Here is a 22,194-nt window from a genome sequence, read left to right as displayed (position 1 = left end):
GCCATACTGGGAGAGAAGAGAAGCGATTAGAAGAGTTGAGAGGGAAGCGAAGCGTCCGCGTGAAAGCTACCTCAATGAGCGATATATGGAAATCGCTTATACCTGTCATAGTGGAAGCGATGAGAAGAGGCGAGAAGCGGTAGCCAAAGAGGCGAAGCAGTTCAAAGAGTGCTTTGCCGCGCGAGATCGCAAAGGATCACTTCTGTATGTTTGTTGATTTGAGTTTACCCTCGTTCGCAGTTGTGTAAAATGGCTGTGGGTGAAAAGTATTGCGGGAGAGGAAAGCAACATTGTTTATTTTGTTAATTTGGTTAATGAAAACATTAAAATATGTATGGTTTTAGCTACATGTATATGATGAAATGAAATAAGTAGCGGTACTCATTAAAGTTGGGAATATTCTGGTGCAGTCCATAAAAAACACTTTGAAACAAAAAACACGTATTTTGCTGTTACCACAGACAAATGGATGTTGAACTTGTTATCTTAATATCGTTCTCGTATTTAGGATTAGTTTCAAATGATAGATCTTTCACGCATCTGTAATGCGCGTTTGAACCGAATGAAATTGTTGTGTTCAATCGCTTTGATATTTGATTTTACACTGGAGTCGGTTTTTACGCGGGAGATACGTACCGTGTATCTTGAAAAGCCCTTCAACTTTAACGAAAATCGGGTTTGCGCAATTTTTGCTTATGTCCGCATATTAAAACTTCGGGAACAATCCGATAGATAAGGAAATTGTTGTCCCAATTTTTTGCCGGCCATTGGTTTGGTTGGCCATTGGAAATGGTTTCCCTTTTTTCTGCGGATTTTTGGGATTTGCGTTTGTTTACGCCGTTTTTCAAAAAGGTTGCCGAGACAAAACGATTTTTGTGGAAGTTGTTTTCATGATGTGCGTATCTCCCGAGAAATCAACTTCAGTGTAGAGAAATGTTGTAAGAACATCCATAAATTACGTAACGCTTGTAGGGGAGGGTGTTGTCGGCGAAATGTGACGATCCATGCAAAATTTTAAGATGTTTCATACAAAAGGGGGGGGGGGTGGTGTTGAAAATTTCCCGTGGCGTAATTAATGGGTCTTCCATGGGGGCAAACGTAAAAGAGGAATAAAACATGGCCCAAAAAGTTTTACCATAGCTACGCCCTACGTCTGTTTGTATGTGGTGATAATCTATCGCTCACATCATAAAATCGGTTTTCATTTGCGACATTCTATAAATCTCCCCAACGCTCTTCTCTTTCTGCTAAATATGCTCGGAGAAGCAACATATTCTACATCTGAGGAATTCCATGTTTTTACAGTTGTATTTGTTGCTAGATCAACACTCTGAAAAACGCTATCAGTATGTCATAGCTCGCTTTGATCGCCGCTTCACTTCGCTTTGCTTATCACCAACCTCTTCGCTTCGCTTCTCTTCGCTCCCAGTATGTCATCAGCCTAAAAGTGTATCTTGTGTGATGGCTGCTGTGATCTGTCATCTAACTGAGGAACAGAGGTATATTAGGCTTGTTCATGTTTAAAGGCCTGCCCAATGCCACACAATAAGCAATATATAATGTTTTACTTGTGTATGAGTCATAAAAGTTATAGTAGAAACGTTTTTTAAAACCCATCATATTATTTGCGTTATGAATAATGGTGTTGTAGTGGTCGATGAACGTTTGTTTGGAGTCTAAGATAATTCCTAAATCCTAACTCTTTCGCATGTTTCTACAAAATTGTTTTCTAATATAATTGATACATTTGAAGATGTTCTATTTTTGCTAAATGATATTAGGTTACAATTTCGCACATTCAGTTGCAGTAGGTTTTTTTTTGCACCATTCGTAGAATGTGCATATTTTGTTCTGGAATGCTTATGTTAAGGTCAGCTTTACTCCCTACTAGCAAACCCGACGAACTTCGTTTCGCCTAAAATTGATTTATTTCCATTTCATTTGTATGGGAGCCCAACCTTCCCCGGCCCCAAAAACCTCTGCAAACAAATGTTCACGCCGATTAGAGAGACAGAAATTCATTTCTATGTATAAAGATTTCCAAAAACAGCTTCATGTCATCTGCGTAGATTAGTAGGGAAAGCATTCCGGTTTTGACCACCTTAGTGACTAATTTGGCCAACCCTGAAAATGCATATTTTCCCAAAAATATCGATCAGTTTCAACAGCGAAGGATAACGGGTATATCTCCTATTAGAACTAATAAAACCCTCGAAAATTGCTTCATTTTTGGAGTTATGCCAGAAACTGGCAAAACAGGTACAGTTACCCTCCTTTAAGTCTGTCAAGAATGAAGTAAAAGTAATTTACAAATATTATCAGCTAGCAAAAAATACTCAGCTTTTCCCGGGTGTTTATGTTGCGAATGTCACATACTGAAGTTTTTGCAGCACCGCACTCTAGATTAATTTCAAATTTAAATTCAAACATTGCGGACCCCAAAACGAATCGATTAGGGAAAAAATCTTGCAAATCGGTCAACTCGTTCGTGATCTAAATCGTCAGGAAGCAATCTTAACTAATTTTTATTTAAATACTAGTCGACCCGGCAGACGTTGTCCTGCATAGTAGGCGAAAATGCGCGCTCTGAGCTGCCCATGCGAAATATCTTAATTTTAGTTTTTCATAATTTCTCCACCCTTACTCGTGATTTTCGCATGAGAAAATATCATATAAACCCGTCGGAAACGATAACGAACCTTTTTGCAGAAGGAAGGAAGAAAATCCATCCAGCCGTTTTTGAGTTATGCGGATACGAACACAGACCATTTCATTCTTATTATTTTTATTTAAATATATAGAAGATAGTTGAATAATACAGGTCCCAAATGGGGAATACCGGAAGTGACTTGATTGGGTTTTGATCTTTTGTTGTTAAATTTTATATTTTATTGTTAATCAGTTAATTAGGATTCAAGCCTTTAAAGGAGTCCAGGCTCAATTCCAGTTTTTTTTGTTGCAATTTGAATATAAGCATGCGTATATCTATATACAGGGTCCGACTATTGCTACATTAGAATAAACAGACTTATTGATCAAATCAAAAATATTTCATTTAAAATTCATTCTATTTCTTAAAAAAACATATCACTTTTCGGAAGTTCACTGTACAAGTTCATTTTTTTTCTACCTTGAGCTTAACCACTCGTCGCAGACAATCGAGGAACGCATCGTACGAGGTCCGCAGGTGCTCTTGTGTTGTTTTACCAGATGTTACTTCACGACTTGCACAAAAAACATGATGTTTTAGAGCAGCCGTGGCATCCAACATACTCCACACAATGAAGTTCGTAGGATTCAGGTCCGGCTAACTCGTTGGCCGCTCTTAGCTCGAAAAGATCTCTGAAAACCCCTAAGTTGGGTTCTCTTTACTTTTGAGCCCAAACCTGTTGTAAGATCCAACCCTTGGTATTAAAATAACAACGTGTCCACGGTTCGATGACGTTTTGTATAACTATTTCCCAACACGTATTTTGCATTATATTACTTTTACTTACTTATGTAGCATTTCAATTGCCGGACCCTGTACGCGATCAAATTTTTCACTAAAGTAAGTATAAAGAGCTTCAACGTGGTTTCCTTTATCCATACGCTTAAAGCGTATAATCAAACCCGATTCACTCCAATATCATTTGAAAAGTCGGGAAAAGTGCAAAATACTCGCGATCGCAATAATTTTCAGAAAATGTAGAATAGAAAAAGATTACAGTTCTTTTCCGTGCTATTCCCAACATTTCCGTCAAGGTGCATACATTGATGTGACTTGATTTCAGTTTAGTTTTTATGTAATTAAAGAAGCTTGATGCTACAAATGAAACAAATTAAGCCTTGTTGTCTATAGGCAATTCACCTAGATTTTTTTTATATTTATAATATTGTTGTAATGTTTTATGGCCAAATTACATTACTTTGAGCTCTGTTAGTTTTTAACGTGTTCATTTGATAACATACCTAAAAAACGGGCTTGGTAGTCATATGGCTACTGCTTCTGCCTCATACACAGGAGGTCGTGGGTTTAATCCCAGGACCGTTCCGTTCTCCTACTTTGTATCATTATCTATATTTCTCATGTTCTAGCAATCGCTAGAACTGGAAATGGACTTCCATACCGTTTCCATTTCTATACTATACCTTCAACTGGACTAGTAGAAACTGCTAGAATTGGAAATGAACGAAAAAAGCTTGTTTCCTACATCCAATAAGAAATTCTATCAGTTGCATTCTCTTATCTGTCACATTAGCAGCTCGTTAACCAAGACGAATCTCTGCCCCTCGAACCTAACCCAAAAAAAATCCAACTAATTCCGCATGAACTCGTGACAAGTGCAGATGTATATTCGGCTTGCAGTGGGCGAGCTATTGCATTATTATTTCCTTCCCCTTCCCTACATTGACTTGCATTCGCACGTGGCAGGCTCCAGTGTGACCTAACAAATAATATCACCACTGCCGTAATCTGAAAAAGTGACGTATACGCCATTTTCCAAAAATGGTGTTAACGAGTACTACTCATCGATCTCTTTAATAGAAAAATGGAAAACATGCATGTTTTAAAATGGCTGTTACGTCACTTTTCCAGATTACGGCAGACCAGTACTTGTGCATTGAAGATGAGTGCTAGACCCAAGCCAACATCTGTTGGTTCTCTGTGCAAGAACAGCTGATCTGGTCATAATGGAGTAGCAATGGAGTAGCAGTCAATCAAGCTCAAGCTCATTTGATAGCATACCTAACTACTTTGTAGCTCCTTCTAGAAAATATGCAATATTATTCTTCAGTTACTGTTATTCGTTTAGATGTAGATTTAGATGTTCAATTCAGCGGTTTCATAAATTAGTCATACGGATCGTAAGTGATTACAGAGACGAATAGCCTTGACCATGTTTTCAAGGACAAAAAAATAACAGAAAGTCTACTTAACTTCGGTTACAAACTCCTTGCAGCTAAAGCAACCAGCATCATGACAATGCATGTATCATAAACCCATAACACACAAAGAAGTCAGCCAATCGCAGCTGTCTAATGGATAGGACTAATTGGCCAAATCAGCTACGAAAACTCGACAAAATATCGGTACATTTAAATCTCCATTTCATTATGAAACCGCACGTGCTACCAACCGAATAGTAAGCGCGCCTTAATTTACCTTTCGGCCAGCGTACGTGTGTACGGCCACGCACGGAAACCAATTGTTAATTAATTTCCCTTTTGCTGCCTTTGCCATAGACTTTGATCTTTCGAGATTAGGTACGCTGCCTCATAGCTATACGCAATCGATTGAGCGCAGAAAGTGCGGTGGTGCCCACGTGATTGAAATATCGATTCGGCGGTCACTTCCGGCTCCTTCCCGCGCTGCTCTGTCCGTCAGAGTCAGTGTCGGAGCCGCAGCTTGATCCAAGTCGATGGCGGCTGACTTTTATCTCCCTGCGGGGAGAAGTAACCCGTGGACTCGCACCGCTGCAACTGGAACCATCGCATCGGCGTACCGTTTTTAAAATACCGTGTAAATATTTGATCTTTCGCTACTGCTGCAGGCAGCGATCGAGGGTCCCCTTTGATCCACGCCATTTTGGAGAGCAGCCTCTGTTGTTGTACAGTCGATCGCTCCGCTCTGCTTTCTTCTCCGCGCTGCTGGCCAAAAGAGAACCGTCAGTACGCGCAGCATTTAGTCGTAGAAGCAGTTCAGTTGGCCATGATACCGCCGCCGCTGCGCTGGCGGCTTCGATCTTGCCTTTGCGCACCGCAAAACTAATTTCGCAAACGATCATTGACTACCAACCGACCAAATCGGTCCTGAATTGGCAACCGGCTGGGTGCCGTGCCGTGCCCTGACAAGCCGAGGTCGATGGTGGGGTGAAAAATCGGGACCCATTCGAGACGACAAAGCCATCGAAGGATAATTTATTGGTTTCGAAGTATCGAGTTACGCTGCGCGCCTCATTCACTTCGCATCCGTAGCCGTTGGTTGTCGTCGGCCAGTCTTCTAATAATAAAACACTCTTTTAACACGAGGTTATCAGTTTGAAATTCTGAAAGCCCCAGCGATTTTTTGTTGATCTTTTTATTTTGTCGTTTGATACCGGTTTTATTTCGGACGGGTGGCGAACAACAAGAAGCTCCACGATTAGCATATCTGGCCACTACTGGGATAGGCCGTTGCTTAGGGTTTCCAATATCGGTTTTATATTCACATCGCATGGGTCGTCATAATTTTATGACTCATTAGATTCGAGAATAAATGATATTTTATCAATTTAAAAACTACGTAAAAAATGTATCAGAGTTTTTTAGTAATGCAATGTTTACCTTAGAGTATTTGAATAATTCATCGATCTGATGACTCGTATATCCGCATCCGTTTGCCGAATTTCAGTTTCGATAAAATTTAGACAATTTGAACTCGGCATTCTACATAAATATCTTACACATTACATACAAATAGTTTATATTTTTGCTCAACTTCATTCTAATGTTCAGTCTTAGTTTATAATTCCTCCACCAATCTTCCAAACCAGCCGTTTTGTGAACCCTTTTTTCTAACAGCCTCCATAACAGCCCGCAAAAAAAAACGAATCCCGATCAAGCGAAAACGCCAAGATCGCTTTATTTGTGATGTGTGTAACATAATATTTTAATTCGATTCTCCCTTCCCCTTCTCTCCCCAGACTGGCCAACAATGCAAACTTTGCGGAGTTGCAATTTCTGAGCGCCCGCCGAGCAGCCGTAGCCGCGGCAGTGGCCAACGCAGAAGCAGCCGCCGCCGCTGCCGCCGGCAGTACAGTATTGCCAATCGTTCCACCGCCCCCGCCGTCCCATTCCTCGCTGTCGCCCCCGGCCACGTCCTCGGAACAGGAGCGATCGAGCAGCAGCGGCGGAACCATGACAACGGCGGCCGGTGCAGTTGGCGGGGGAGGAGCCAGCCCAGGGCTGCCCACCGCCAACGGAGGCGGCTGCAGCAGTCCACCGAGTGGCGTTCCGTCTGCTGGACAGACGACGCTGCCATCGGTGCCGGTGCCTCATCCGAGTGACTTCCACCCGGCCTACAGGATACCCGGCTACATGGAACATCTCTACTCGCTGCAGCATGCGTCCGCCTCACTGCATGGTAAGTGTTGTTCTTGATTTTTACATATTTTTATTCTGGACTCTGATGGTCATTTTGGGCTCCGGACCACTCCCGAGCAACCCGAGAGGTTGTTTTGACTATGTCACGAACAATGGGTTCACAGTAGACTGGCCCAGGAAACAAAAAGTTGTCTAATTCCACGGGGCACCCCCCAGGATTGTGTCTTTGGGTGAGAAAACCAATCTCTGAAAATTTCAGCTCAATCGCTTGTTGCATAAGCTGGCGCATTTGATTTGATGTTTGTATGGGGATTTCAGCAAAAATGTATGAGAAAATACACCTCCGTCACTCATTCGATCTGGAAATTGGTTCTGATTGCTCGATTGACCTCAGAATTGCAAAAACGGCAGTTGGTATGCTACAGAACAATTTCACAGAACATTGTATGATGATTGAATGAACTTTTATATAGGTTTCGGCTGATGCGATTCGATCAAAAAACCCAAAAATACACAAATTAGCTCCTAATAAATCAGCCGAAAATTAAATAAAAGTTCATTTAACCATTATGCAATGCTCTGTGAAATTGTTCTGTAGCATACCAACTGCCGTTTATGCAATTCTGAGGTCAATCGAGCAATCAGAACTAATTTCCAGATCGAATGAGTGACGGAGGTGTATTTTCCTATACATTTTGGCTGAAATCCCCATACAAACTTCAAATCAAATGCGCCAGCTTATGCAACAAGCGATTGAGCTGAAATTTTCAGAGATTGATTTTCTCACCCAAAGACACAATTCTGGGGGGTGCCCTTGAATTCGACAACATTTTTCTCCCCATAGTAATCTGGGCCAGTCTAGTTCACAGTTATGATGGAAATTTATAGCGCAGAGCTTTGGACCACATCAGCAAAAACCGAGAAGCGTTGTTGGGTCAAATGACGGCGACTACGAGACGCTGTTTTACTTCTTGAAAGATGATTATTTTGGCGAGCAAACAAATGTGGCATTTAGCGTTCGTAAGCGGACCATGTTTAGTTCGTTTGTTTAAAATTCAGTTCCATTGCTAAATGTGTTCAAGTTAGCGATTCAGATAACGGGCAGCAAAGTACGCTCGATGTATTTCGGTATGAATTATAAGAAAATGTGTTGGTTCCGTGACCACGTGGTTAGTGTCAACTGGCATTCAATCGCAGTGTGCTGCAAAGTGTGGGTTCGATTCCCACCTCAGTCGCAAAACTGGTCCGTTGTCTAGGGTGGTGCTTCCTTCAAAGAGCGCAAAGCTCACAGGAAGCATTGAACGTGTAGTGTTTTGACTTCCCCAATCCTTTTCGAGTTTGATAAAGAAATATCAGTAAAAATATTAAAGTATATAACAAGCTAAAAGTGACGCTTTGCCATTTTTTCGGTTAATCGCATTCAGTCGATTCAGTCTATAGTTCAAAGAACAATCCTTTTAATCGTAATTCTACAGACTGTTTCGATTTCAAATGAGAGTTGAATTTCTAAAAACTTATTTAACATTTTCGCGAACCTAAATTCTCTTAATTTATTGGATCTTTTTTGTCATATCTGTGATATTAAATTTTGTACGCTGGTTAAATTTTGGACGAGTTTAAATTTCTTTCAGCGAAATTAAAAAAAAAAATCTTGTTCCAATAGAAATTCTTAATTATTTTTTTCGTGAAAACGTCAAAAAACTTTCATTGGAAGCATAAAAGAATATTCTGTTCTTTGGAATATCCAAACAAAATCCAATTTCGAAGAAATTCATGTAGAATTCCTTTCAGAATTCATGTAGAACTTCTTCCGGAATTCGAGTAGAATTCTTTCCCGGAATTCGTGTTGAATTCCTACCGGAATTCATGTAGAATTCCTACGAGAATTCGTGTAGAACTTCGGATTCCGGATTTCGTGTAGAATTCCTTCTGGAATTCGTGTAGAAATCCTCCCGGAATTCGTGTAGAATTCTTCCCGGAATTCGTGTAGAATTCCTTCCGAAATTCGTGTTGAATTCCTTTGGTAATTCGTGTTGAATTCTTTCCGGAATTCGTGTTGAATTCCTTTGGGAATTCGTGTTGAATTCCTTCGGGAATTCGTGTTGAATTCCTTCCGGAATTCGTGTTGAATTCCTTCCGGAATTCGTGTTGAATTCCTTCCGGAATTCGTGTTGAATATTCCTTCCCTTGTTGAACATTCCTTCCGGAATTCGTGTTGAATTCCTTACGGAATTCGTGTAGAATTCCTTCCGGAATTCGTGTAGAATTCCTTCCGGAATTCGTGTAGAATTCCTTCCGGAATTCGTGAAGAATTCCTTATGGAATTCGTGTAGAATTCCTTACAGAATTCTTGTAGAATTCCTTCTGGAATTTGTGTAGAACTCCTTCTGGAATTCGTGTAGAACTCCTTCCGAAATTCGTGTAGAATTCCTTCCGGAATTCGTGTAGAATTCTTTCCGGAATTCGTGTAGAATTCTTTCCAGAATTCGTGTAGAATTCCTTCCGGAATTCGTGTAGAATTCCTTCCGGAATTCGAGTAGAATTCCTTCCGGAATTCGAGTAGAATTCCTTCCGGAATTCGAGTAGAATTCCTTCCGGAATTCAAGTAGAATTCCTTCCGGAATTCGAGTAGAATTCCTTCCGGAATTCGAGTAGAATTCCTTCCGGAATTCGAGTAGATTTCCTTCCGGAATTCGTGTAGAATTCCTTCCGGAATTCGTGTAGAATTCCTTCCGAAATTCGTGTAGAATTCCTTCCGGAATTCGTGTAGAATTCCTTCCGGAATTCGTGTGGAATTCCTTCCGGAATTCGCGTAGTACTCTTTCCGGAACTCGTGTAGAATTCCCTCCGGAATTCGTGTAGAATTCTTTCCGGAATTCGTGTAGAATTCTTCCCAGAATTCTTGTGGAATTCTTTCCAGAATTCTTGTAGAATTCCTTCCTTCGTGTTGAATTCCTTCCGGAATTCGTGTAGAATTCCTTCCGGAATACGTGTAGAATTCCTTCCGGACTTCGTGTAGAATTCCTTCCGGAATTCGTGTAGATTTCCTTCCGGAATTCGAGTAGAATTCCTTCCGGAATTCGTAAAGAATTCCTTCCGGGATTCGTGTAGAATTCCTTCCGGAATTCGTGTAGAATTCCTTCCGGAATTCGTGTAGAATTTCTTCCGGAATTTATGAAGAATTCTTATCGGAATTCGTGCAGAATTCCTTCCGGAATTCGTGTAGAATTCCTTCCGGAATTCGTGTAGAATTCCTTCCGGAATTCGTGTAGAATTCCTTCCGGAATTCGTGTAGAATTCCTTCCGGAATTCGTGTAGAATTCCTTCCGGAACTCGTGTAGAATTCCTTCCGGAATTCGTGCAGAATTCCTTCCGGAATTCGTGCAGAATTCCTTCCGGAATTCGTGCAGAATTCCTCTCGGGATTCGTGTAGAATTCCTTCCGGAATTCAAGTAGAATTCCTTCCGGAATTCGTGTAGAATTCCTTCCGGAATTCGTGTAGAATTCCTTCCGGAATTCGTGTAGAATTCCTTCCGGAATTCGTGAAGAATTCCTTCCGGAACTCGTGTAGAATTCCTTCCGGAATTCGTGTAGAATTCCTTCCGGAATTCGTGTAGAATTCCTTCCGGAATTCGTGTAGAATTCCTTCCGGAATTCGTGTAGAATTCCTTCCGGAATTCGTGTAGAATTCCTTCCGGAATTCGTGTAGAATTCCTTCCGGAATTCGTGTAGAATTCCTTTCGGAATTCGTGTAGAATTCCTTCCGGAATTCGTGTAGAATTCCTTCCGGAATTCGTGTAGAATTCCTTCCGGAATTCGTGTAGAATTCCTTACGAAGTTCGTGTAGAATTCCTTACGGAATTCGTGTAGAATTCCTTACGGAATTCGTGTAGAATTCCTTACTGAAATCGTGTAGAATTCCTTCCGCAATTCATATAGAATTCGTTCCGGAATTCGTGTAGAATTCCTTCTGGATTTCAAGTAGAATTCCTTCCGGAATTTGTGTAGAATTCCTTCCGGAATTCGTGTAGAATTCCTTCCGGAATTCGTGTAGAATTCCTTCCGGAATTCGTGTAGAATTCCTTCTAGAATTCGTGTAGAATACCTTCCGGAATTCGTGTAGAATTCCTTCCGGAATTCGTGTAGAATTCCTTCCGGAATTCGTGTAGAATTCCTTCCGGAATTCGTGTAGATTTCCTTCTGGAATTCGTGTAGAATTCCTTCCTGAATTCGTGTAGAATTCCTTCCGGAATTCGTGTAGAATTCCTTCCGGAATTCGTGTAGAATTCCTTCCGGAATTCGTGTTGAACTCCTTACGAAATTCGTGTAGAATTCCTTACGGAATTCGTGTAGAATTTCTTACGGAATTCGTGTAGAATTCCTTCCGGAATTCGTGTACAATTCCTTCCGGAATTCGTGTAGAATTCCTTCCGGAATTTGTGTAGAAATCCTTCCGGAATTAGTGAAGAAATCCTTCCGGAATTCGTGTAGATTTCCTTCCGGAATTCGTGTAGAATTCCTTCCAAAATTCGTGTAGAATTCCTTCCGGATTTCGTGTAGAATTCGTACCGGAATTCGTGTAGAATTCCTTCCGGAATTCGTGTAGAATTCCTTCCGGAATTCGTGTTGAATTCCTTCCGGAGTTCATGTAGAATTCCTTCTGGAATTCGTGTAGAATCCCTTCTGGAATTCGTGTAGAATTTCTTCCGGAATTCGTGTAGAATTCCTTCCGGAATTCGTGTTGAATTCCTTCCGGAATTCGTGTAGAATTCCTTCCGGAATTCGTGTAGAATTCCTTCCGGAATTCGTGTAGAATTCCTTCCGGAATTCATGTAGAATTCCTTCTGGAATTCGTGTAGAATTCCTTCCGGAATTCGTGTAGAATTCCTTCCGGAATTCGTGTTGAATCCCTACCGGAATTCGGATAGAATTCCTACGAAAATTCGGGCAGAATTCCTACGAAAATTCGGAAAGAATTCCTTCCGGAATTCGTGTAGAATTCCTTCCGGAATTCGTGTAGAATTCCTTCCGGAATTCGTGTACAATTCCTTCCGGAATTCGTGTAGAATTCCTTCCGGAATTCGTGTAGAATTCCTTCCGGAATTCGTGTAGAACTCCTTCCGGAACTCGTGTAGAATTCCTTCCGGAATTCGTGTAGAATTCCTTTTGGAATTCGTGTAGAATTCCTTGCGGAAATCGTGTAGAACTCCTTCCGGAATTCGCGTAGAATTCCTTCCGGAATTCGTGTAGAATTCCTTCCGGGATTCATGTGAAATTCCTTCCGGAATTCGTGTAGAATTCCTTCCAAGATTCGTGTAGATTTCCTTCCGGAATTCGTGTAGAATTCCTTCCAGAATTCGTGTAGAATTCTTTCCGGAATTCGTGTAGAATTCCTTCCGGAATTCGTGTAGAATTCCTTCCGGAATTCGTGTAGAATTCCTTCCGGAATCCTGTAGAGTTCCTTACCGAATTCGTGTAGAATTCCTTACGGAATTCGTGTAGAATTCCTTCCGGAATTCGTGTAGAATTCATTACGGAATTCGTGTAGAATTCCATACGGAATTCGTGTAGAACTCCTTACGGAATTCGTGTAGAATTCCTTACGGAATTCGTGTAGAATTCCTTACGGAATTCGTGTAGAATTCCTTACGGAATTCGTGTAGAATTCCTTACGGAATTCGTGTAGAATTCCTTACGGAATTCGTGTAGAATTCCTTACGGAATTCGTGTAGAATTCCTTACGGAATTCGTGTAGAATTCCTTACGGAATTCGTGTAGAATTCCTTACGGAATTCGTGTAGAATTCCTTACGGAATTCGTGTAGAATTCCTTACGGTATTCGTGTAGAATTCCTTTCGGAAGTCGTGTATAATTCCTTACGGAACTCGAGTAGTATTCCTTACGGAATTCGTGTACAATTCTTTACGGAATTCATGTAGAATTCCTTACGGAATTCGTGTACAATTCCTTACGGAATTCGTGAACAATTACTTACGGAAGTCGTGTACAATTCCTTACAGAATTCGTGTACAATTCTCTACGGAATTCGTGTACAATTCCTTACGGAATTCGTGTGCAATTCCTTACGGAAGTCGTGAACAATTCCCTACGGAATTCGTGTATAATTCCTTACGGAATTCGTGTATAATTCCTCACGGAATTCGTGTAGAAATCCTCACGGAATTCGTGTAGAATTCCTTCCGGAGTTCATGTAGAATTCCTTACGGAATTCGTGTAGAATTCTATACGGAATTCGTGTAGAATTCCTTACGGCATTCGTGTAGAATTCATTACGGAATTCGTGTAGAATTCCTTACGGAATTCGTGTAGAATTCCTTACGGAATTCGTGTAGAATTCCTTACGGAATTCGTGTAGAATTCCTTACGGAATTCGTGTAGAATTCCTTACGGATTTCGTGTAGAATTCCTTCAGGAATTCGTGTAGAATTTCTCAGGAATTCGTGTAGAATTCCTTCTGGAATTCGTGTAGAATTCCTTCAGGAATTCGTGTAGAATTCCTTCCGGAATTCGTGTAGAATTCCTTCCGGAATTCATGTAGAATTCCTTCCGGAATTCGTGTAGAATTCCTTCCGGAATTCGTGTAGAATTCCTTCCGGAATTCATGTAGAACTCCTTCCGGAATTCGTGTAGAATTCCTTCTGGATTTCGTGTGGAATTCGTGTAGAATTCCTTCCGGAATTCGTGTAGAATTCTTTCCGGAATTCGTGTAGAATTCCTTCTGGATTTCGTGTGGAATTCCTTCCGGAATTTGTGTAGGATTCCTTCTGGAATTCGTGTAGAATTCCTTCGGGATTTCTTATTGAGTTCCTTCCGGAATTCCTTTAGAACTCCTTCCGAAATTCATGTAGAATTCCTTTCGGAATTCGTGTAGAATTCCTTTCGGAATTCGTGTAGAATTCCTTTCGGAATTCGTGTAGAATTCCTTTCGGAATTCGTGTAGAATTCCTTTCGGAATTCGTGTAGAATTCCTTTCGGAATTCGTGTAGAATTCCTTTCGGAATTCGTGTAGAATTTTTTTTGGAATTCGTGTAGAATTTTTTTCGGAAGTCGTGTAGAATTCCTTTCAGATTTCGTGTAGAATTCCTTTCAGAATTCGTGAAGAATTTATTTTTGAATTCGTGTAGAATTCCTTGTGGAATTCGTGTAGAATTTCTTGTTTAATTCGTATAGAACTCCTTCTGGAATTCGTGTAGAATTCTATCCGCAATTCGTGTAGAATTCCTACCCGAATTCGTTTAGTATTCCTTTTGAATTTCTTTTGTCCAGACACACGCTGTTTGAGACGCACCTTCTCGTTGCGCCTCGGCCTCTAAGTCATCACTTCGATAATTTTCACCAGGAAACCGTTAGAAGAAGGCGTCAATAGTAGAACTACGCGTTCAGTAGCTAAGGTGGATCCTATCCTGGTTCAGTCGCAATAAAATACGCGAGCTGTCACGTATAAATTGCAGTCATGTAAAACCTTGATTAATTCACTCCAGCGCCCAACAGCCCATCGGTCGGTCGTCCGTCATAGTTGTCAGCTCTTTTTCGCTTTGGCAGTGTTCTGCTAGCAGTAATCCAAAAGGCTGTACTAGTCGCTGAGCCGAAGACCCAACAGCAGCAGCAGCAACGTACGGAGCATAAATTTAATTTACGAGTTTATGAGTTCGTTTATAATGCGATTTGGTCAATCTCGATTCACGATGACGAACGATGGGGTGCGGAGCGGCTCGAACCTGTACGTGACTTACCCCTTCCTAGTCGTACGGACAAGCGCGTCGACTGTTCGCTGGATTAATTTGACACATGTTTGCATCGCGGGCCACTTAACGGGTGCCAATAAAAATCGGCGGTTCTTCCGCGTGAGACCGGGAGCCGGCCCGCGCTTACGACCTGCGGCGATCATGACGACGGTAACAAATGGAGTGACATCTATATTTCATTCGCTCCGATGGATTGCGCACTTGTATCAGATTGTGGTGGCGCATTCCCTTTTCGCTATAAATAATCGCGATGACACGCGTCGTTCGACTTGGATTCGCGGTTCGCACCGCAGCGAGAGAGCCGCGTGAAAATTTGCACCGAAAAATTAATGTGAAAATGAAGCTGTTTGATGCGTTTCGTAGTTTCGAGCGTTCGAGTAAACAGTCGCCCTTGATAATTGAACCGGTTTATTGAGTTTATGGCAAATATCTGGTCAAATGTTTCAATAATAACGAAGCCATATGATCAGGAATTTAAGATATTTTGCATTAACTTCTAATGCATACAAGTCATAAGTATGGAACCCTTAATGAACATTATCGCTTTGAGCTATGTTACCAAGATCGTCCGTGGACACAGAATTGATTTCAAAGTCCCTATTTGGATACACCTTTGCAGAACTGCCTGCGGCAAGAACTCTGTTTACCAGAGGGCTACCATCATCGATTCGTTTCCGCCCAGTACCGCAGTACGTATGCGGCAATAGGGAGACTTCTAACACTTCGAACGTGACGAAACTAATAATAGGAAGGTAGTCGCAGGGATCCGTAGATGAGCATTCCTTCGCAGTAGCTAGTCCAGCTAGCAGCAACACATCAACCTGTGCGCCTAATTCCGTCTGTTTTTGTTCACCATTGCGTGTTTTGTTATTGTTTTTTACATTCCTGTCATATGCGTCTACACGCACCTCCCGTCCGGGCTTGTCCCGCTCTCCCAATCTCCAGCCAACGATATCGGTTCGAACCAGCTCGGGTTTTGTAAACGGGGTTTTATTAGTTTTCAAAACAATATTTGTTAACCGACAGATCGCCCATTTCTCACACGCACGTACTCTCCATTGAGTTTTATACGTCCGACGGAAGTTGTCTTCATCGTTGCTCCATCATGATGGCGTATTTATATCTCCGCGGGACTTGGAGAACGGGCGGACGGACGGACGCCGTAATGTGGCCCATTTGCTTGCGGTGTGCGCGCATTCTCGTCTAGGTATTTATTTGGTGCTGCTCAGTTGTCATGCCGGAGGAAACATCGCATGACCAAGGGTAGTGAGCGAACCAGGAAGGGACAGTCCACGCCGCAGCGCAGGTTAATGGAATAACATATTTAACGCTTGCGTTCGGTTCTCCCTTGGGTTCTGTAGATTTAGAAATTACGTTTTACGAGCTCTTCCTGCACTGTGAAAGCATAACATTGCTGTGACGATGATCCAAAATCGGCTCCAATCCGAAGGGGTAAGAAACTGTTGTTGCTACTGCTGGTGCTTGCGTTCGCGTAGTCGAACTAATTTATTGTTTATTTATGAGCGTTTTACTTCGATCCGCGCGTCATACGGACGGGATCTTCGCCACGCGGACACGCGAAGAGAAACAAAGTGAGGTCGGAAATGTCAAACGATGCAGATGAATATGGTTGGTAGACTGTCAAAAAGATTCATGCTTGATTAGGTGTTGGCGTTCCACAAAAGTATGGTGATTTAATTGCTTTTGTTGTATGTTTGTTAGGCTTCTTGACAGTTTAACGGTGCAATCGTAAATAACACCGAAGTTTCCGATAGAAGGGTTGTGAATTTATCATTGTTGAGCTTCTTCCGGGGCATTCCTGAGTTTTTTGGTGAAATGCGCGGCTATAAAACAAGATCTTTTTGAAGATCGCTATATTCAATTTCTGGATCAGTCTAGAAATTTTGCGGATTAAGAGTACACTCTAACGGATTGAAAAAACGTACGTTGACAAAAAAATGTGTAGAATTCAAAAATTCAATCCGTGTTCGAATAGGACGAACCAACTTTGAATACGTGGTTTCGACATATGCGATAACTGGCGAGGCATTATGTTGCTGTGTACCGTTCTCAAAGTTCTATGCAAAATTATCCTAGCCCGGATTCAGGAGAAGATCGATGCGACTCTCGGGCGGCAGCAGGCAGGACTCCGTGTCGGAAGATCTTGTGTGGACCATATTGTCAAGCTCCGCATCATTCTAGAGCAGGTCGACGAATTTCAAGAGTCCCTTTACTTGGTATTCATTGACCACGAAAAAGCTTTCGACCGTCTCAATCACGAGAATATGTGGGGCGCCCTGAGACGCAAGTGGGTTCCTAAGAAAATCATCGGCCTCATCGAAGCACAGTACGAGACCTTTTCGTGTAGAGTGCTGCACAATGGGGTCCTGTCCGACCCTATCCGGGTCGTAGCTGGTGTGAGGCAAGGATGTATTATATCACCGTTACTGTTCCTCATCGTAATCGATGAGATTCTGGTAGATGCGATTGACCGTGAACCAAACCGCGGGCTGTTATGGCAGCCTATAACCATGGAGCACATAAACGACTTCGAATTGGCTGATGACGTTGCACTCCTCGCGCAACGGCGCTCTGATATGCAGAGTAAGCTCAACGACCTTGCCGAGCGCTCCTCTTCGGCAGGTTTAGTCATCAACGTCAACAAAACCAAATCGTTGGATGTAAACACGGTGACTCCTTCCAAAACTCCTAGTTTTGTCCACAGCCCTTCTTACACTGTGCTGGTTGTTGAAGGCAGGTTCAATTGACTTTGATTTATTGATCGCGCATATTATTTACAAGTTTAAGACAAAGTTATGAAATAAAAAAAACACAAGTATCAAAACATTATAAATAAGTTTTGATTGGGATTGTAATAAGTCCGCCATTACGGATTTTTGTCCGAGGTACCCCCTGGGGCCAGGGAAGGTACCCCCAGGGGTACATGTACCCCAGGTTGAGAACCGCTGCGCTAGAGAAACATGGTGTGTATCAGTGGAGAACACTCAACGGCTGCAGGTGTTCATCAACAGATGCCTGCCAAAGGTTTAGTTCTAGAAATTTGGAAATCAAAACCCACTTGTGTTGTCCCATCTTGCTATTTATTCGCATAACAGTCACATTCCAGATTTTGAGACGTTTTGCACATAAAATAAATAAAATTATGGTACATTTAATAGTTCCACAGCAATGTATACTAGAGTGGCCCAGCCTAGTATGGGGAGAAAAAAAAATGTCGGATTCTACGGGGCACCCTCTAGGATTTTGCCTTTCAAAGTGCTCAACCCAACTCCAAATAAATCAGCCAAAGACTGATTTTATGTCGAATTGTTCATGGGCATGTTAACTTCATTTCCTGCAAATCTGGGCTCAATCGGGCTTTTCCATCCAATTTTCTGTACGAAATAGTAACAGAGGTGTTTTTTCCCATATATTTCGGCTGAAACCCTCATAATAACTCAACAAATCAATTGCGCCAGCTTATGCAATAACCGATCAGGCTGACATTTTCAGAGAATGATTTTCTTACCCAAAGGCAAAATTCTGGGGGGTGCCCCGTAGAATCGGACGACTTTTTGTATCCTGGGCCAGTCTAATGTATACAGATAAAGAATATTATGCCAAATTTTCAGAAAGATTGCAGGTTTAATCAATTTATTAGATTTTTTTGTATTTCTCCATGTTAAATGAGTTTGAAAAATTCAACGGCATATTTCTCAAGTTGAAGAAAACTGACATAAGACTCTCATGCGAATAGGGGCAGTCGCGACTCACTTAAAAGAATAACAATTATTATCAATGAACTGTCAAATTGCACTGTCGCGTCGCATTGCACCGTAGCGTTTACTCTGGCTTCACCCTAAGGTGAAAGTGAACGACATATTGTAGTCCTTATACTTCTTTCGAGTAACTTGTAATACCAAAAATTTTCCAAGGAAGAAGTTTAAAGCTATTTCGACACGCAGGACCTTTTGTTTGTTCGTTTTATTCGCTAGATAAGCGACCTCCACGCAACACGATCGATCGATAAAACGTTTGCGTTGTATCTTGGGCTAATCAGTAAGAATATTTTTGGTACCGTTCCACCGTCCGTGATCCGTCGATTGCGTTATCGAAGAATACGCTGAAGCTGCACTTCATAGTGTAGGGCTTGAGTAAGTTACCATCAGCGTGTGTTCATAGATTCACACCTCAGCGTGTCAATCGATGAACAGCAAGCCATGACTCGATCTATTGCTTGTTAGATCTCCGTGGTTCACACGCATCCACACAAAGCCCAGAGTCGCACATTTTGACGATCCTGTCAGGTTACTTTTAGGATCCTGACGCTGATTTCATAAGGTGAGTTGAATTCAAGTGGTTGATATACGGTTTGGAAATCCACAAGGCGCGTCTGGAAGACCACCGGAAAATGTTTTATGGTTTACAAAATCACAATACGCATCTGTAATGGAACGTACACACGGTCAAGCAGTTTGACCAACATTGACTCCACCTCTCGTTTGTTCAAACATCCATCAAGTTTTACCAACAGCGGCACGAACAATCAATTTATTCGACCAACAATATCACACACGAACGACCGAAGCGCCAACTTGAGCACCAACCATCAAAAAATATATGGGGGTTTGTGCAACTTCACTACAAATGCTCAAACATGTTCAGCGAACCTTGACTCCGCCCCCGACAACTCAAACCAAAATCAAACCGTTTTAATTTATTCCAACCGAGCCGCCAACTGTCGAATGGTTGTTCGAACAACTTCATACACGTTCAAACAAAGCAGCAACCGAAGCGCTTTCTTGGGGAGTCAATGTTCGTCAAACTGCTTGACTGGTGTGTATGTTGCATAAGACGGTCTGAAAATAAGTTGGAAAACCATAAAGGCGCGTGTGGCTGGAAGTTGGTTGAAACACAAAGCATTTCCGGCGATCTTCCAGCCAGACGCGCCTCACCACCGGAAAATAGTTTACGATTTAGAAATTCCCAAGGTTAGTCCTGGAGACATTGATTTTGCTAGGAATAAATTTCGTTTGAAATTTATGCACTTGACGGCATTAATTTACATGGGATCATTAGGTGAACTATATATAACGGATTTTGAGAGATAGGAAAAAGTATCGTATGCTACAAAGTGCTTTCGAAGGCCAAATATATCATCTTAAAATTTATTTTGGAATTCACTGACTATGTTGCCATAGCGAAATTACGTAATCGATCAGATATCTCTGAATTTACAAAACAATAAAGATTCCTGTTTTTACAAAGGCGCCTCAGAAAGCAAATGCATATACGGAATCAGCTGTTTAGATTATTTCTGCAATCTATAATTTTATCCAATATTATAGCACAGAACACCAGTTTAGTTTATCATTTAGACGATTGGCGTCGCTTGAGTACATGAAGCTACCAGGTGCGTTCGATATATCTCAATCTGTGACTGTGAGAATAATGAAGTTATCGACTCCTATCGTTGTTCTGAAAAAAAAAAACTAGATGTTGAGACAAGTGTATCAGTTTTCGAGAAATTAATCGGTATCTTAAATGCCTCATATTCATTGTTCATCTCGTTCAAATAACCCAGGTAAAACAAACATTGCGTCATATGCAAGAGGATTTTTTTTTTTGCGTTTTCTAATTATAGAAGAAGGGGAATGTGAAGTTTGAGCACGTTACATTCATGACATGGCCTCTTTCTTGTCAGAGCTTCGACAACTTAAAAATCTACTGCACTCCAAACGTATCACTTCATCGCGTTTCATACCGAGTACACTACCAACGAAATGGTGGAGTTCCTCGTATGGCGGTCTCTTTGGGATTTTCGCATAGTCAATGTGGAATATATTTTCGCGTAGTTGCATTTCAGCAACGGAAACGGAACAGAAGGTATGATAATCAAATCTACCAAATAAATGCAAGGAAACTAGAAAAAATAGACTCTTGTAGAAGAGCGTAGCGGAATTAGCCGTGCGCTTGGCTCGGAAGCTGAGCGATAACTGAATCAACGATGAGTACAGATTTAGTTTTGTCCGTGTCTGTAGGCTGCGAGCGAATCGTAAAAAGTCCTATACTTGCAGTCTTTTCACCTCGCGGCTAACGTAATTATCACGAGTATTCCAAGATATATGAATTCGTCGACAGCCTCAAAACGCATCACATTAATTTCCACCTTGGGACCAACACCGTTTGGACTGCCACGTTGTATGCCAGCTACCAAGTACTTAGTTTTGACAGAGTTTATGGTCAGTCCTATTATTTCAGTCTCCCGGTTAAAAGACACGAAAGGAAACCCTCTTCCACTGCACTGAGATCTATGCCAATGATGTCAATGTGATTCGCAAAACCAAGGAGCATTGTAAGACTTGTTGTTGATGGTTCCGTTTCTTTGCACGCCAGATCTTCGAACAACACCTTCCAGAGCTATGTTGAATTGCAGATTAGAGAGCGCAACGCTAAGCTTAAATCCATCTAACGTCACGAAAGAATCGGATATCTCACCAGATATCCCAAGCAACACCTCTTGTTTCTCAGTGAGTAACAACAACTGTGGTGTGACTTACTAAAAGTCTGACTTATGCACAACGCGTCGTATTTGGAACTCCTTTGTGACATAAAAAGCGCAAGAGGTGGAGCCTATTTGCAACATCTTGCGGCTACAATGAAAATAAAAACACAAAAACCAACCGGGAATCGAACCATGGACCTTGAGATTTCCAACCTTCTACTATAACCATCACACCAACAATTCTATTTGGAGATTCTGCTACAAGTGCACTACATAAACAACAAAGTCATTTGTAACTTCATTGTACCTTATACGGAACATGCAGGGGACTGTCAAAAATAAAATACTGCTCAGCTGACCTCGAAGTGTTTTGCGACATATCAGAAACATTGTCGTAACAGCAATGAACCGAAGTGTTATTAATTCTGCAACATATCTGTTTTGTTTCTGATATGAAACACATCGAATTTTAAACCACCCAAGAAGTCAGATGGGTAGAATATTGCGACGCCACTTAAACGGAAATGAAACATTGTGATTTTCTGAAACTGGGAAGTGGCTTTAATGTGATTCGATGTATTGCCAGTGTCTTCAATGCAATTTATTAGGAAGAAACACCAATTTGAAAGATGTTGCGCGTGCTGCTTGGGGCTCTCTAACGCAGTCTTTGGATCCATCTAGCGTTGCACAAATCAGTTTAATAAGCTTTGCCAGAAAGCCATATTCTAGCACAGCGGTTCTCAACCTTTTTCTTGAGAGGTACCCCTTCGAACTTTTGCATTAATGGAGGTACCCCCTTTCGAAATTAGGCTTCCAATCCTCTTGAAAGAATAACTCCCTTTGAAAGCCCTTTGAAAG

General features: G+C 41.6%; 1 protein-coding gene across 3 annotated transcripts in view; it reads left to right on the top strand.

Moving 5' to 3' along the window:
• LOC134202397 (transcriptional activator cubitus interruptus) overlaps positions 1–22,194 on the top strand; it is a 392,836-nt gene that overhangs the window by 355,465 nt on the left and 15,177 nt on the right. For all 3 annotated transcript variants that reach the window (XM_062677410.1, XM_062677406.1, XM_062677416.1), the window contains exon 2: positions 6,666–7,105. In XM_062677410.1, the coding sequence (XP_062533394.1) occupies positions 6,666–7,105 (440 nt within the window). The remainder of the gene's footprint in view (positions 1–6,665; positions 7,106–22,194) is intronic.

The sequence above is a fragment of the Armigeres subalbatus genome, chromosome 1 (genome assembly GCF_024139115.2).
Source record: "Armigeres subalbatus isolate Guangzhou_Male chromosome 1, GZ_Asu_2, whole genome shotgun sequence".
NCBI classification, from domain to species: domain Eukaryota; kingdom Metazoa; phylum Arthropoda; class Insecta; order Diptera; family Culicidae; genus Armigeres; species Armigeres subalbatus.
The sequence above is the reverse complement of the archived record's forward strand: the minus strand, read 5'-3'. Positions and strand labels throughout refer to the sequence as shown.